A 16,390-nucleotide genomic window follows, 5' to 3' on the forward strand; every position below is an offset into this window, starting at 1 on the left:
TTGGAGTCCACCCACCTACTCGTATAGCCTAATACAAAATTAAAGATAGGGACAGAGTGGCCTCCTCATCACTGACATCCCTTCCTTTCAGAGGCAGAAAACATGAACCAATCGTCATAATGACAAGTAATTATCTCATAAAGTCAAATTAAGTCTGTTCATTCTAATAATATAGTTTTTTTTAGGTCCCTGGTAAGAAAAACTCACTTCTATAAATATTGACCTCTGGATAATACCAAAATACCTAGTTTTTTGTAGTAACTTACTGTAGCGCTTTGTCAAAAGTTTGACCATTTTTTGAAAATACCATCCTGCCTATTTCAATTTATGCCTATATCCAATTACTAGAAGGTAGGTAAGTTAGAGGCTTAGGGATTAGTTCATCATGCAACTTAAATTGATATTCCATTTTTGAATTCTCTCTAACCTGTGTATTTAATTAAAATATAAGCTGACCTGTAATCACAACCAGCTTCACAATCTTAAATTAAGTATAGTACTGCAAGCCTACAAGAAATCCTAGTTGATGTCAATAAAAAAACTACTCAGCACAGACCGACTAAACAGATAAAAAGGTAAATCTGTATCTGCTGATCTAAATTAGACTTAATTCATAGAACTCAAAACTATGCCAAATGATTCAATTGGTCACTTCTGGCCTTGATTGAATTCCAATTACAGGTGCCAAAATCTGACTTCCTGATAATAATACGCAAAAGCCAAACATGTCCATAAAAGTTGCGGTTTTGCTTAAAAACATCCATTATAATATACTGATTAGCCTGTAAGGGACTAACTTTATTTTATGTAATGTAGGCTAAGGGCTTGCAACGATGGTTCGATAACATAACCTCAATAATGATAAGTGCTAGTTTAAAAATTAAACCAAGATGGTCTTGACGTTTACCTTGTCAACTACTGCATCTGCCATTATATTGCAATGTGTGTGTGTGCACTTTCTACTGTAATTTAAAATGTACACATGTACTTGCACTATACACACCAGCCACAACGTTGAAGTTGTGGAATAGGATCTTGATGTTGATGTTCTTTCCCGGAAGCGAGGAATAAACTCGGCTTTGGCACTCTGGTTTGAACAGCAGGTGGGTAACATGGTCAAAGTAGAGTCTATATACCCAAGTTTTTTTTTTTTAATTTGCTTCCTTATCCCACATAAAACACACTTTATTATCTGTTTCAATTTATAATCGCATTTTAAAAGAATAATATTAACATATAAAACACTTCAGTCACTGGGCTTCAGATCCTAGTTGTTACATATAACAGGAACTCGATGCATTGCTCAAATCTGGTTTAAAAAGCGGGAAATTTAAATAATCAGTGAAAAACACCTGATTTTAGTTTAAAAAAATAAGTAATCTTAAGATTACTTCCTACAATAAAATGTTATATTGTACCAGGATAATTTATTTTAAAGTGATAAATCGTTATAATACTGAGCATATATCACATTTCATATAAAAAGCAAATAATAATAATACAGTAGGTAATGAGAAACAGTATAGAAAATTTAAATAAAAAATATCAAACCGCACCAGTCCGGTAACAACAAATAATGCTTAATACAGTTGTTACTAAAATGCATTAATCAATAAATCACCACATTAATAAATAAATATATTTATATATATTTATATATATATATTATATATATAAAACATATATATATATATATATATATATATATATATATAAAACAGCTTATTTTAAAATCATTGTATTTTCTTAATGTGTGGTGCAATTATGGCCTTAACCCTTGAAATAGCTATTTATTTTTAATTTGTAGGTATTTATATTGGAATATACTTGTTATACATGTTTTTCTAGCAATAAACAAAGTGTCATAATATTACATAAAATTATTGCATACATAGCTTGCTAATTGTTTTTTTTTTTTTAATTGCAACTTTTGAATAAGGTATCATTTCTACTGAACAGTTTTAAGCAAAAATCGAAATAGCAAAAAATGCCAAATATGTATCTGTAAGAAGTTTATAACATTTTGTACATACATAGACAAAATTAATATGGTTTATTATTTTTGTTTATTGCAAATTAATAAAAATATAACTTTTTAATTGGTCATACCTTTACATGTTTTACTTGAAGAGTAATGTTTTAATTTTATCTTTTGCTCTAAAAATCTAAAAATTAAATTTGCAGACAGAATCAAATGTGGGAAATATCTTTACAATATCTAGGACTAGTAATATTGTCTGTTGCCATGCTACGGTACTTTGAAGTTCCATCCCATTGCTCTTTTCCTTAGATTTTAGCTATGAATAATTCAGTATCCACGATGAGAACTGATGTACTACAAATAAACAAACAATAAGAAACAGCAGTAATATATTACTGTATCACTGCCTCTGGAGGAATGAGCATGCTTAAAAGTTGAAACAAATTTTTTTGTCCTGTAGAGGTGGTGCTAACTTATAGTTACCAGTGGTAATCAATGTGAATAGCATAAGAACAATGTCAAAGCTTATGTGTAGATTTACAAATTTACATGTGCAAATTTAGTTTTTTCAGGCACTCTAGGCTAAGCATACGCTTCTAAGCGTGCTACTGACATGATCGTGGCCGAAAATTTAAGGATCATCTGAGTAGATAACAATTTTATTTTGTATTCCATACTATACATCACATTTAAGAAATGTCAGAATATATTTTGGGATATGGTTCAATGGTTCAATAGGCAAAAATAATTAAAAAATGTTATATGACACAACGGTTTATTTTTATTTATTTTGCATCCGACTGCCTGAATGTATTTTATTTTTAAAATTGTAACTCATAAACTGTTTAAAACTCTGATGTCAAAACGATGTAATGAGTTCATTTTGAGTGTCTTCGTCAACAAATCTTTTTGGATCTCTCCAGATGAACATGACTCCAGATTTCAGGAGTCAAGTCTGTAACAGCATCAGATCCAAGATGCTGCACTGAGGAAGGTGAACTGGAGCTAAACTCAACATAACAACAGAACAACTGTTTAAGTTGCAACATTGTAATTTTGTATTATTAGGAAGTAATTTTTTTTTTTTTTTTTTTTCTTCCTTGGGGCGGCCTACTGCCATGCACTTAAGCCTCAAGGGCCTTTTGCGCACCCCCGAAAACACCATGAGGACTACCAGTCTACAACTTCAGCAGTTCAACAAACCGCCGAAAACAACCTATCAAGTCCTCCTGGGAAAACTCGCCACCCCTGTTCAAGCTACCAAAGATGGCATACCGCTCTCTTGCTATTGCTGGGCAATCAAAGAGCAGGTGCTCAGCAGTCTCCTCCTGCTCATTACACCTTCCACAGAGCGGATCCTCCTGAAGGATACCAACTCTGTGTAGATGCTTCTTCAGGTGACCATGCCCCGTAATGAGACCAATGACCTTGGAAGACATTGATCTGTTTAATGAGAGAAGGTCCGAGGCCACCTTGGAGGAAGGTGACTGTAATACCATTCTACTCACTCTCAAACCCGGATGCAACCTCCACCTTCTCCCATGCTCCGCGCGAATCCATTTCGAGACAACCCTAGAGGATTCACACCTTGGAACACCGCAGAATGGTTGAGGGCCCGTCATAATTGTTGCTGAGCCCTGGTTGGCCAGGACATCAGCTCTTTCGTTCCCAGAAATCCCCTCATGACCAGGAACCCAACAAACGGTTACATTGTTGATTCTGGCAAGGGAGGAAACGGTCTGATAGCAATCCCAAACCAGTTTGGATTTGATTGCGCAGGAATCCAGCGCCATCAGCGCTGTCTGACTGTCCGTGAAAATGTTGGAAGTAACTTTCTTCTGAAAGAACAAAAAATCCATTGTTCATTGTCAAAATGGTGGTTAAAAAATATAATTGTCAAGGCATATAAAAGATAGCTTATAAGAAGACAATGATGTTAATATCTTACCTGTTATGAACAGATGATAAAAAAAACGGAATAAATGCATGTTGACTAATCTCTTGCAATTCACTTCAGTCAATAAGTAACAGATTACATATAGGGCAAGAGTACTAGTATTTTTGTATATCATCAGTTTTCTATGAATAAGATATTATCATTTTTGTATTTTTACAACGTATATTTTATTCTTGGCAATGTTTTCTCTCATGAAATGTTGCCTTATAATTATTAAAAGACCGCCATTTGGAAACTATTAATGATACATTTTTTTCTTTGAAACGAAAAGACAAAAATGTAGAAATTGTAGTGTTCTAATAAGACAAACAGACAAGCAAAACTAAAACACTTTAACTTGAACTATTTCTAAGTCATTATATTTTAATTAAAAATACAGGCGTTAGGGCCTACACATATTGTTATAAGACCCTTTTATTATTTTAATTTATTGAACCATATCCCAAAATATTTCTACACATTTTTGAACACTCTGCATAAATACAATTATAATTTACTCCTACACAGCTGTAACAGATGTTTGTAATAAAACTCAACACACATGATCAACTCAATGGAAAAATTGTTCAATATATAAATGTTTTGGTGTATTTTTCTGATTTATAGTCTAATCTTTTGGGTTCTTTACTTTAGTGTTCCCTGGCTGAGAGATGTGTGAGGTGGACTGCCGGCTGGCATGCAATGAGCGTGAATCCATCAATAAGTTCAGGGTTATCCAGGCCAACCTTCGGCAACAAGACTTACCGTACTTCACTCCAAAGGAGGTGGTTGTCCACAACACACCAGACGATTGCTGGGTTAGCTTCCTGGGCATAGTGCGGGACTTGACACCACTCGTGCGACAGTATGAAGGTACAAGAGAGATCAAGCCTATTCTCGCTTACGCTGGGAAAGATATCTCTCACTGGTTCGATACAAGGACTGGAGATGTGAGTATTAGATCATGAATTAATGTTGTAGTGTACTCTATTATCCTACTAAAATCTTAAGCCATTTTGGTAGATGCAAGGACCTAGCCAATGAGGGGATCCAAGGGATCCAGACCCCCCCAACTTTTTAATTTTTTCAATTACTTTTTTAGTAAATGATATTATTTAAATAATTCAGTATTACTGACATGTACTGCTAAAAGATCGTTCTCAACTCAGAAACGGGTGAAGAGCATTTTAAGGAAAAGAACAAAGCCGTTTGAGATCGAAAGTTAAAAAAACAAAACGAGGATATAGCTATTCTAAGGTCATGGACAGCACATACTTCAGAAGACATAAAGTGACATACTTTCTCAGGTAAAAGTATATGGAAACAAAGAAAAGATTAAGACAGGATATATGCAAAATGAGAAGTGTCCTTCAGCAAATGTTATAAAAACCCCAAAAGACGACAAAACTATGTGGATATGAATAAAGTGCCATTAACAATGTTATGGAAAACATTGAGTCATTAAATCCTGTACTCTAATAAACAAAATCAATTGTAACATTTATTTTTACAATATATTTATAGCAATACACAGTTAACTCTCATTAATGATTTTTTAATTTTCTTTGATCTCCACGCTATAGTATCTGGGGCTCCCACTGTATATGGATCTCCTATGTGGCATAACTAAGGTAGGAGTCAGAGGGATAAAACTGCCCCTTCCCCATAAAAGCCTTAAAAAGTTCTAATAATATATGTATAACAGTAATGAAACTTGTTTTAAATACAACAGTTAAATGTTTTACTTTGCATTAGAACTATCTAAATTATTTCCATTTATATTTACTCCATACCCTCGATGTGGTACAATCTTCAATCATTCATCTCCACCCCTCCAGTCCTATAGTTATGCCACTGCTATGAATAAACATTTTATTGTTTTTATTATTGTGGTACCCCAGCTCTTGTGGAAGGTAAATGATGTAGGGATCATCCATCGAATGACTATGTTGTGGCATGGAGCTAGGGAGATAAAGAAACTGTTGAAGTTGACACCATGGGCATGACAGGATCATCCTGAGAAGATTGAAGGTCTGGCACCTCTAGAGGAGGTGAGACTTTTAATACGTAGGAGGAACAGGCAGGTGAAATTTGCCATTTTGATAATGGGTGTACTTTATTTATTTTACATTTCAATGGACATCTCCATTTTTACAGTTTTGAACAATAATTAAACAATGAAAGTAAACAACTACAGTGACAAATAGAGCAATAACGATTAATAAACTATTTAAGTGACGAAACGGATATAAACTATGAATGACAATAACATAATTAATTATTAGTGTACCGTGATTTGAACTATGGAAAACAACGAACAATAACAGCAATAAATTAGCACGAAACAATGAGAATAAAACCATGAATAAACAAGAATAGACAAGAATTAACAAGACACAATATATAAATAACAGCAATGAGAGACGTACAGGTAAAGTATAAGAACGAGTGTCTTCCCTCATTGTGCAACTACTAGGCAGATAACTCATGCAGACCGGCGATCCTCCTCTTGAGCACTGGTATACTGTTCACAAAAAAGTCAACGATGTCGGCGACGCTATTACCAGAACTCTGAAGTCGGTACATCGTATTGTTTGCTGCGTGGTTGGTGCGATGTTGCTGCCTAGCGAACAGGTCTCTGGAGCGAGTGGCTGAAGGGGTCCTGGAGAGGATCTGGCTCAGCATATCGGGACAGTCGATCTTGCCGTTAAGGATCTTTGACAGCAGTACAACGTCAGCGGAGAATCTGCGATCCGCAAGAGTCAGGAGTCCCAGATCACGAGACACTTCCCCGATGGGAACTGTACTCAGTTCCTAAGCTATGATGTTTCCAGAAGAATTCCCAACTATCATCAGTTTTATAAGAAATGCATAATAAATACAGGATCTCTTTTGTTTTCTCTCCTCTTCTTTTGCTTCCGAATGCACCACAATAAATAACTGATGAGAAATTGCTCTTTTCACAGAGTTTCATAACTACCAAGCCAAAAATTTTGAGAAAGTTTGGTAAACTTACATTTTTTACTCTAATCCAGCACAATGAGGTTGTTTGTTCTCATCTACAGATAGTTCACCGCATCCACCCTGTGACTGGGGTAAGAGTGCCATACACCCCTCATGGTCCAGTGCCGCATGTGCTACTCGAGGTACCAACCACGGAGTGGATGCCTCTTTACAGCATCCCTTGGTGGTTTAACCCCGCTTATGTGGTGGGCTATGTGACCCGAGCAGCACGGTACGTCCGGATCATGAATGTTTTGGCCAAAACCGAAGTAGTTACAGAGGTGAGTTATGTAAAACATTGGCAGCAAATAGTCACACCCATAGACCTCATGAGAATTTTGAAAAAGATGAAATAGTAATTTCTGAAGATAAAACCACAATTTAAACAGTTCTATTGATAAATAATGCTTTGGCAACTCAAAGTAACTTTATGGTAAATTTCATTGTCTTAAATACTTAAGAGGAATTTCAGTCACTCTAATCTTATACAAAGCTTTAATGAGAATTTCAGTCTGTGGTATTTATGAATGATGAGAATAACAAAACATTTCTGAAGACTATTGATAATTATTGCAATAGACAGATTTCTGTAATATTTATCTGGGGATGACTGTGTGTTAATCAATCATGCAAGTGTTTTATACACACACATATGTTGATAAATACATCATGGAGTTTTTGATGAAAAGTAAAAAGGCAACACAATACTCATCATAGCCACAATAGAAATGAAATGTTTGTGTGATCAAATACCACATGATTTACTATAGAGGAAAAAAAGGTAAAAAGTTGTTTAATCTGTATACAATATTGTACCAAAATGTCTAGTCTAGAGTTCCAAATTATAATACTTTTAGAAAAGTAATTCAATTTTTTATTGTAGGTAACTGTGTGTATTTTGCATATGCAAACAGGTGTTAAGGACTTCTTCATAAAATATCTTCATAATCCAAAACTTCTATAAGATGGAATTTTTAGATGCCAGAAGCTTCCAGAAGCAATTTCTTTGTGGGTGCAAATTTCTATGGACCATGAAATTTGGAGAGGCTCATAAGTTACTAGAGTCCGAGAACTTCTAGAATCTTGAATTTTCATATGCTAGAAACTTCCAGAGACTGTGAGATTCCAGACTCTGGAAATTTTCAGTGATCAGAAAACCATGTACAATTAAAATTTATAGAGGCTCAGAGGTTTCTAAAGTTCTTCTACTTCTAGAGACATGAATCTCAGATTTCAGGAGCTACCAGAATGTTCTGTAGCCAAGAAATTACCAGTACCCTGAGACTTTGACTAACTTTTTTTCTTTTTTCAAATTCATTTTTATTTACATATGCAATAATCAAAACCAATTTCCTTACTTTACCCGCTGACATGAAAGAACAACAAAACCACTTACATAATTCCCAACCATAAATCAAAGGTATTCCAAAAATCATTTCTACATTTTGGACCAAAAAAAGTTAAATTCTTTAACTGAAATTCCATTAGGAAGTGCACTGACACTTATACCTTTAAATCCATGTTAACATCCTCTTTTACAGATGGGGTTAATTTTTAACCAGTCTTCATAAAATATCTCATAACTATAACACTATTTGAATTTATATGTATTATTCTTATTTTAACACTAGATATTGTTATATTTATGGCCATATTTGGTATATTGTAATGTATTCTACTCTTTTTTCTAATCTAATTACAGCTCTTCTAGTATTTTCTCGTAGGTTTGCTCTGAAGACACTCTAGAACGTATTCTCGAGCGTCACTTGATGAGTAATTCTCACTCCGAAAGCTACACTTGGAAGTCAGAGGGTCAAGTACTCAACATGAAGCTGACGCTCGACCAGAACGGAATTCCTGATCCAATTCCAAGACTGAGAGCAGTTAATCTGCCCGACGATTACTTCATACCCTGCCTCATGCTATATTTCAACGACGATCTAACTTAACGTTTACAAGGAAGTATGACACATTTTACTTAAACATTCTTTAATATATCACATTGATTTCAATTGTTTACATCCATCATATGGACTTATTCAACGATCAACTATTTCTAGATATAACACTAAAATCTTTTAGAGAACTATTCTCTCCAGTAATAAATATATCACAAGAGTCAACATTAACAAACATTAAATTTTTAGAACCATTTGACAGTTAATTACATTTGTCTGTAGTAATATTCACTTTTACAATATTGAGCATTAACGAAATTTGTTTGGATGTAGCTAAGAATTTTGATGTACTTATTTTTCTCCTATAAATTCTGTAAAAAAATATTCTGTACTTAAGTAGAGAAATTAAAATGTTTCCTATGCGTAATGTATAAGTTTTTGACCAATTCAACTGATATAACTAGATAAAAGTTATTTGACGTTTTTACATCAGAAAACAAATATGATTTTAATCTTAAAACTACAAATTAAAATGTTGCTTGAGGCAATATTAAAGTTTAGCAAACATTGAGATATATCAAATTAGGCTTTGATATCATTAGACACATTTACGATTGGCATATTAAAATATTCAAGACTCAACACAGCCTGAGAAAAAGATTGAAAACAAACACTAACAAACTAGTAAATCATAAAAAATACTTACTCATCTATTAATGGACTTATAACTAAATATATTAAGATACAGTAAATGTGTGTTAGCACCAACAAATCTTAACTATAAAGTAAATATAACAGCAATAATATTGAGATACTCTCATAGTCATATAAAAATACTCAGCACAGTTTCCTGCTCTGATTAGAATTTGAAACAAACAAATAACAAACGTGTTGACACAGAATAAGCTAGACATTGAATACGGCTTGGTGCACATAACGTGAAGAAAGATTTGAACATAGGTAAATTTGAAAAAATTAGTGTAGTAGAAAAATTAATGAAACAGTTCTTACATATGAACTAGTTTCAAAATCCAATTTTGCCGATCTCGTAATAGCCTCACTCAGGTCATTTCCCAAAGACCTATAGATTTGCTGGAGGTATGGGTACAATAAATTTCTGGTTATAAAAAAAATTTAATTCATAGACCTTTAAGATAACTTTCCCAAAAGGCAGGAAAAGTAGAAGCATTTTTTTTATCACTCCACGTCGATCACTACAGGCTTTTAAAATAGCAAATTTATGAAAATTTGTAATCAGGTCCAAATAAAAATGCTTGAAGATAAAATTTTAATTGTATATCTGACTTATAGCTTTAGGAAATTACATGTTTGTATTCATTTGTGACTAAAGTAAATCATATTAAAAGAATTAAATATGATTTAAGAAATTTACATATTTTATAGGTTTCTAAGGAAATGGAATTTTTATTTGTAAAAATTATGACTCCCTCCAGTCATCTTGCTCATGAAGATACTGTAAAAACTTCATGTCTCTATCATCAACAGTTTTCCTTTCGGACTGATTGTAAGATATCCCAAAATTTTGATTTGAGTTACTACCACTTCTTACAAAGTATTAAAAAAATGTTCTAATTTTCCTGTCTTCATAAATGGATTGTTAGAAAACTGTGAATATTACCAAGCCAATAAAGTTGGAAAAAGTTTAGAAGTGCCATACTTTGCACAATCATAATCAGGCTGGTGGTGGATTGTTGTTAAAGTATGTGTTTATCATTATTCTGACTTAGAAAAATTAAATTGTCTTTGTTGCCATTTTTTTAAAATGTGAATGATGATATTTTCAAAAACAACATTAACTGGTATAATTTATACTTATTTGTTTTATAAATATTACACATCTAACATGATCGTATATAAGGGGGGGGGGGGCTCAAGCTCTCCTCCCCCAAAATAATTTACTATATACGCCTCTGACATCTATTATGAAAATGTTCTCATTCGTCTACCCACATTTAGAGAAACAAATTTAAAACTCGGAATTGAGACAGCAAAATTCAAAATCTGTTCATTGAATAATTTTCGAAAGAAACAAGGAATGTTTATTTGGGTTTATATAGTGTGGGATCTGCATAGATCTAGTGTTTCACTGTCCTCCGAAAATATATAATAATACAATGATATAATGATATATTAAGCTTTGTTTTAAAATAAATACTTATTCATTTGTTTTGAAAACTTATGTATAAATAGGTACAAAAACTACACTATCCGAAGTTTCTTAAAGTTGTTCCATTAGTTTTTTAATTTCGTACATTATATTTATTTGGTTGTTATTTAATAATAATATCTGAACCCAAATAATGAGTCTTGTATAAACTATGAATCAAAACATAATGAAATAGAAAACCCTAATTTTTTTCATACAAGCTATAAAGTCAAGAAATGCAAAAAATGGAGTGACCTTTTTCAATTCCTTCTTCACATTGAGTACACACGGTACTGACAATATAATAAGCCAAAGATCTAGCTACGAGTGGGTTCAACATTAACACATGGATCTAACCTAAACAGTCTTTTGGTTGACACTAGGACTTGGGACATTTAAATTATCCAGATGTGTCCAACTAACAGACATGGGGAGCAGGGCCGTACTGAAGTATCGGAAACACTTTCATACAAATTTCCTTCTTAAGGGCCCCCAAAACAACCCCTCTACCTCCAATACACTAGTCACGGCCCTGATGGAAATAGTGACAAGGGGAAATTGTGAAAGCAAACATCAACTAACACACGAAACACGTTAAGTTGTGCGTATTTTTTGTGCACGTTTGTTCTTTTCTTAGGTAATCATTTCACTTTGTTTATTAATTCGCTATAAAAATACATAAAAAAATAACATACATTTGTTCTAAAAATCATTTTGAGTAGAATGAGTTGTAGATCTTCAGTATTCGTCTGGCCTTCAGTAGTAAAGGGGGTTGATAAAATAGATAACTCGCTATTGGGGTCTACAAAAATACAAATATTATAAAAAATATTGCAAGTTTGTACTATAAAACAAATTGTTTTGTTGTGGTTGATGCTGTGAGAAATTGGTTGCATAATTCCACTCACACTTTGGAATCTCATAAATACCCTGTTGAACTGGTTCATGGTTTTGGACACATCGGATGAGAGCAGAATAAAACATGGAATTTCAGTCAATATGATGAGACATGATGAGTCGATACGATGAGGTGAGACGAGAGGTCAGTTCCGAGAGGCAACTCCCAAGTCTTCAATGATTGTACGAGTACGAGAACATGAAGCGATAACAAGAATGGCACCAATAATTCTACTATATTTGTACTGTCCATTGATGTTTCTGTTGGTTTTTGTGTAAGTACTTATAACAAGGGGAATCATTATATCAAAGGACATTTCTTCACACTGGCGGACATAATTTATTGCCTGTTTTAAAGGACTTGTTCCATAATTTATAGTTAAATCATAAAATAATTTTGGACCAAAATCCAAAAAGTCAATCTTGGATGAAACTTAAGGTTCTGTTAGGTATCGAGACAACATTAACATATAAGTCATGAGTACACAAAATATAAAACCATAATCTGACACTGTGCAAAACATTATTCAATGAGACCGACTTAATGAATAACCAACATATCTTTTTGAAAACAACCAGACCATTTTTGATACTGAATGTTTTGACTTAAGAATCGTATTATTTTCACCCAAAAGTGTGCGTAATATCGTGTGGCACATTTTATAAAGCGGTATAGATGTATACTTTTCAACAATAAAACTCAATGGACACTACAAAAAAGACTCTAATAAACAAAGCCTAACTTGTATATTGTTTACAAATTTAAATCTTCCTACATAACATTCATATATTGATTGTTTTAATACGAGATATACAACATTTTTATATACCTAAGTTTTTATTCCTTGTGTCACAAAGAATCATAACATTCTAAATTACAGAAACAACAATTAAGTTATCTCTTATAATAGTGGATTTACCAAATTGTTTCGTTACACTATGTAAGAAAATTAGGAATGTCTTAAAACTCCATTTAAAAAAAAACTCAATATGCTTTTTCAAGGAAACAATAAATCAATCTGATAAATGAAAAATATTAAAAATTAATTGTAGTATATTTTAACATGGTTATTTTTTATTAACAATTGACAAGGAAGTCTAACAACACTGAAGTCCTTCTAAAGGTTAGAATTTTAAGTATATTTAAAGCTATAGTACTAAAGCCAACACACTTCAAACATATGAAAGGCTCGAAAGGAATATTTTTCTAGCTGTATAAACAAATAGGAAACACAGTAAAATTTCAACATAAAAACTGTACTTCTAATAATAAATACATTTTGATCTCTGTGTACTACAAAGAATTTACTAAATGCCGAGTTATTTTATTTAAAACATATGGTTGATGTTTTTGTTCTATGCTAGAGAGTAAAATAAAAGTAAACCACTTACAAACACCTAGCTCATACTATAAATGAAATTGAAGTGAAAATCTAAGAAAAAGATGTATATATGTGTGTTGTTATAATATTCAGTATAAGGCTCTTTTACATGTGCGAAAATGTTTAAATTGAAACCGAACACATACTATCAGAGGTCAAATGTCAGTGCTCACTTAGGAAAAAGATATTAATTACAAATTCCAAAATACTGCCTTAAATTTAGGAACAAATATTTGGAAAATTGAATTAAAACTTATAATAGTTTATAGGTAAAGTACATGAAAAGTAAAATGAATGCACAATAGAACACAATACGTAAAGGCACAAAACAACACTCCTTACTAAGCATCCCAAGTATAGTTACAATGAAAAAGTAAAATTATAAATGACTATAAATCATCAAAAGTTAAATACACTGACCCTCCAGAACAACAATCTTGTCCTAAACAATTCCTACCACTCAACAATACATTTATAACAACCATTACAATAAATAATTAGCCCTAAAAGTATTCCATCTGGGTGAGCTCAGTAAAATTCCTCACTGAATGTTTCACTCGAGTTTTAACCAACAGAGGATATCATGTGAATACAGTTTCAACAAATTTGTAGAAAACGTTATCAATCTACAGAAAGAGACAATGAAAAGGTTCATGGCTGCTAAACATTTGGCTGTTGAACCTTCCATACTGTAACTTTTATACTTTCATAAGTCAATAGTTTAAATCTTTCCTGAAATGACAAGAGAAGCAAGGGATGGACAGTTTGGTTACAAATTCTTTGTTTTAGTTTTGGTTCTAGATTCCAGGCAGTGCGATCTAAAACGTAATATTTTTAATAAATAGTTTGATTTTAATACAACTTCATTATTAAATTGATTGAAAAAAAGCAGAAGTATCACTAATTCTCAATCTCAGTGGCATACCCTGGATTTTCAAAAGGAAGGGATAAAGAATGAATACTCGGTTCCATGTTCACCGTGCAGTACGGAGTGTTATCCATACAGCAATTCCCGTGGTACTAGCCGTCCTCAAGACATCAACTCTCCGGGCCACGCTCCTTATTTAATCCACACATTAGATTAAACACGTTATTTCGGTCATACTAAATATTTGTCCGTCTCAAACTTATTTCTTGAGTTTAGACAACAAAAATTTTCAAGAAGCATGTTGCTATATAGGTTACTTACTTGTTCCAATTTACATTACTCTTTAGTTGAATGAAATTACTGTGATAAATTTAAAGTATTAGTATAGTTATTACTAATTAATATTAATCTTAAACTACAAATTTATTTATTGTTTAATTAAGGTAATATTAAAAGCAGTTTATATGTTACCTGTACATTATGTACCTATATTTGCACGTGAAAAAAAGACAGAGAATTATTACTTTTATTGCCTCTTAAACACTAACATAACAAAATCATACTATTTTAATGTTTCAGTAAACATCTATTCGGTGTGAATTAATTGACATTTTTACAATAAATTATAAGTTCTTTTTATAGTGATCTAAAAATTACAGATAAATAAAACATAATTGAACATGAGGTAAGATACAAAAAGTACAGTCAAATCTATTTAAGGGCCTTCGCACGGACAGTTAACGCAACCTGCATGACACTAGGCATGATGTTCCTAGTAAAGGTAGTAACGTGAGTATGCCCTATTAGACCTGTACTGCACGATGAACGTGAAACCGACTATAGTAGATTGAGATTTTCATTCATATTGCATGGATTAATTATTTTGTCTAATATTTTTATTTTGGGCATAATTTGGAGTCTTCTGAGGGAAGGGGATTGTAACCTGTATAATCCTCATTGGCTACACTACTAAATCTATGCACGACTCCAGTAGAATGTTAATGTCTTGAAACAGCACTGTTTACATTCTAACTGATTCATCCCACTGACCTAGGATTTTTAAAGGACAAGTTAATACTAGTCAATCAGATGCGTGCTTGTTAATAACCTCGAGTAGCACATTCAGTAAGGTGAGCTATAGCTTGGGACTAGTTGGAGGAGTGTTTGTGCCCCTCAGAACTGACCATCTCGCTGGAGCCGCTGGAGGTTAGGGTAGTGTTGCTGCCATAATGTTCGCCGCCGCTGCTCTGCACACTCATGCTGCGACCTTGTGCCGAGCGTCTCACTCGATTGGGGGAGAGTTTGGAGGGGTCGACGCTTGTTGGGTCTGCCTGCGGATAAGAGGATAAGATGACAACAATCGTAAGGTACACGACAGGGATAGGATTTGGTGGGATAAGGCTTCTTATGTCTGCCTGTACATAAGATGATTTGATAACAACAATCATAAGATGTATGATAAGGGCTGAGTTGAAAGGTATGATTCTTATTTGGTCTGCTTGTGAATGGATAAAAGGATAAGATGACAATAATAAGGTACATGACAGAGGGTGGATTTGGTGGGATAAGGCTTCTTAGATCTGCCTGTGGATAAGATGATTTGATAACAACAATCATAAGGTATATGATAAGGGCCGAGTTGAAAGGTACGATTCTTATTTGGTGTGCTTGTGGATGTACAAAAGGATAAGATGACAATAATAAGGTACATGACAGGGATAGGATTTGGTGGGATAAGGCTTCTTAGGTCTGCCTGTACATAAGATGATTTGATAACAACAATCATAAGGTATATGATAAGGGCCGAGTTGAAAGGTACGATTCTTATTTGGTGTGCTTGTGGATGTACAAAAGGATAAGATGACAATAATAAGGTACACGACAGGGGGTGGATTTGGTGGGATAAGGCTTCTTAGATCTGCCTGTGGATAAAATGTCAACAATCCAAGGGTACATGATAAGGGGGGAAGCTAAAGAGTGTAATAGCTATTTGGTCTGTTTGTTGTGGATAATAGGATGACAAAAATCGTAGAGTAGATGGTAAGGGATGGAGTTGTTAGAGTCATAGCTATTACTGGGTTGGCTGACTGATAAAAAGACAAAACAATAACAAACGCACAGTATGATAGATACTTAAAGGAGAGTTGTAAGGGTTGACAGTTGTTGGCTTTAACTGAGGAAAAGAGGACAAGATTACAACAATCATAAGGTATACATAGTAAAGCAATAGGTTTGGTTAAAAGAGATGGTTTTTTTGG

General features: G+C 33.3%; 3 protein-coding genes across 9 annotated transcripts in view; 1 reads left to right on the plus strand and 2 right to left on the minus strand.

Moving 5' to 3' along the window:
- The window catches only part of LOC124365807 (proteasome activator complex subunit 3-like), a 52,435-nt gene extending 51,350 nt beyond the window's left edge, over nt 1-1,085 (minus strand). The window contains exon 1 of one of the 3 annotated variants that reach the window (XM_046821833.1): nt 908-1,085. In XM_046821833.1, the coding sequence (XP_046677789.1) occupies nt 908-931 (24 nt within the window). In that variant the 5' untranslated portion in view covers nt 932-1,085. Of the gene's footprint in view, nt 1-456; nt 551-907 lie in introns of those variants that run through there. The other 2 variants (XM_046821832.1, XM_046821834.1) reach the window with 2 other exon arrangements.
- Nucleotides 1,086-4,453: 3,368 nt separating this feature from the next.
- Nucleotides 4,454-9,242, plus strand: LOC124365809 (cytochrome b5 domain-containing protein 1). The gene is made up of 3 exons (XM_046821842.1): nt 4,454-4,867; nt 6,983-7,201; nt 8,645-9,242. The coding sequence occupies exons 1-3, from the start codon at nt 4,589-4,591 to the stop codon at nt 8,867-8,869; spliced, it is 723 nt and encodes a 240-aa protein (XP_046677798.1). The 5' UTR covers nt 4,454-4,588; the 3' UTR covers nt 8,870-9,242.
- Nucleotides 8,893-16,390, minus strand: part of LOC124365808 (serine-enriched protein) — a 31,467-nt gene continuing 23,969 nt past the window's right edge. For 2 of the 5 annotated variants that reach the window (XM_046821837.1, XM_046821835.1), the window contains one exon: nt 8,893-15,463. In XM_046821837.1, the coding sequence (XP_046677793.1) occupies nt 15,281-15,463 (183 nt within the window). In that variant the 3' untranslated portion in view covers nt 8,893-15,280. The remainder of the gene's footprint in view (nt 15,464-16,390) is intronic. The other 3 variants (XM_046821841.1, XM_046821840.1, XM_046821839.1) reach the window with 2 other exon arrangements.

This window comes from Homalodisca vitripennis, chromosome 7 (genome assembly GCF_021130785.1).
Source record: "Homalodisca vitripennis isolate AUS2020 chromosome 7, UT_GWSS_2.1, whole genome shotgun sequence".
Classification (NCBI taxonomy): Eukaryota; Metazoa; Arthropoda; class Insecta; order Hemiptera; family Cicadellidae; genus Homalodisca; species Homalodisca vitripennis.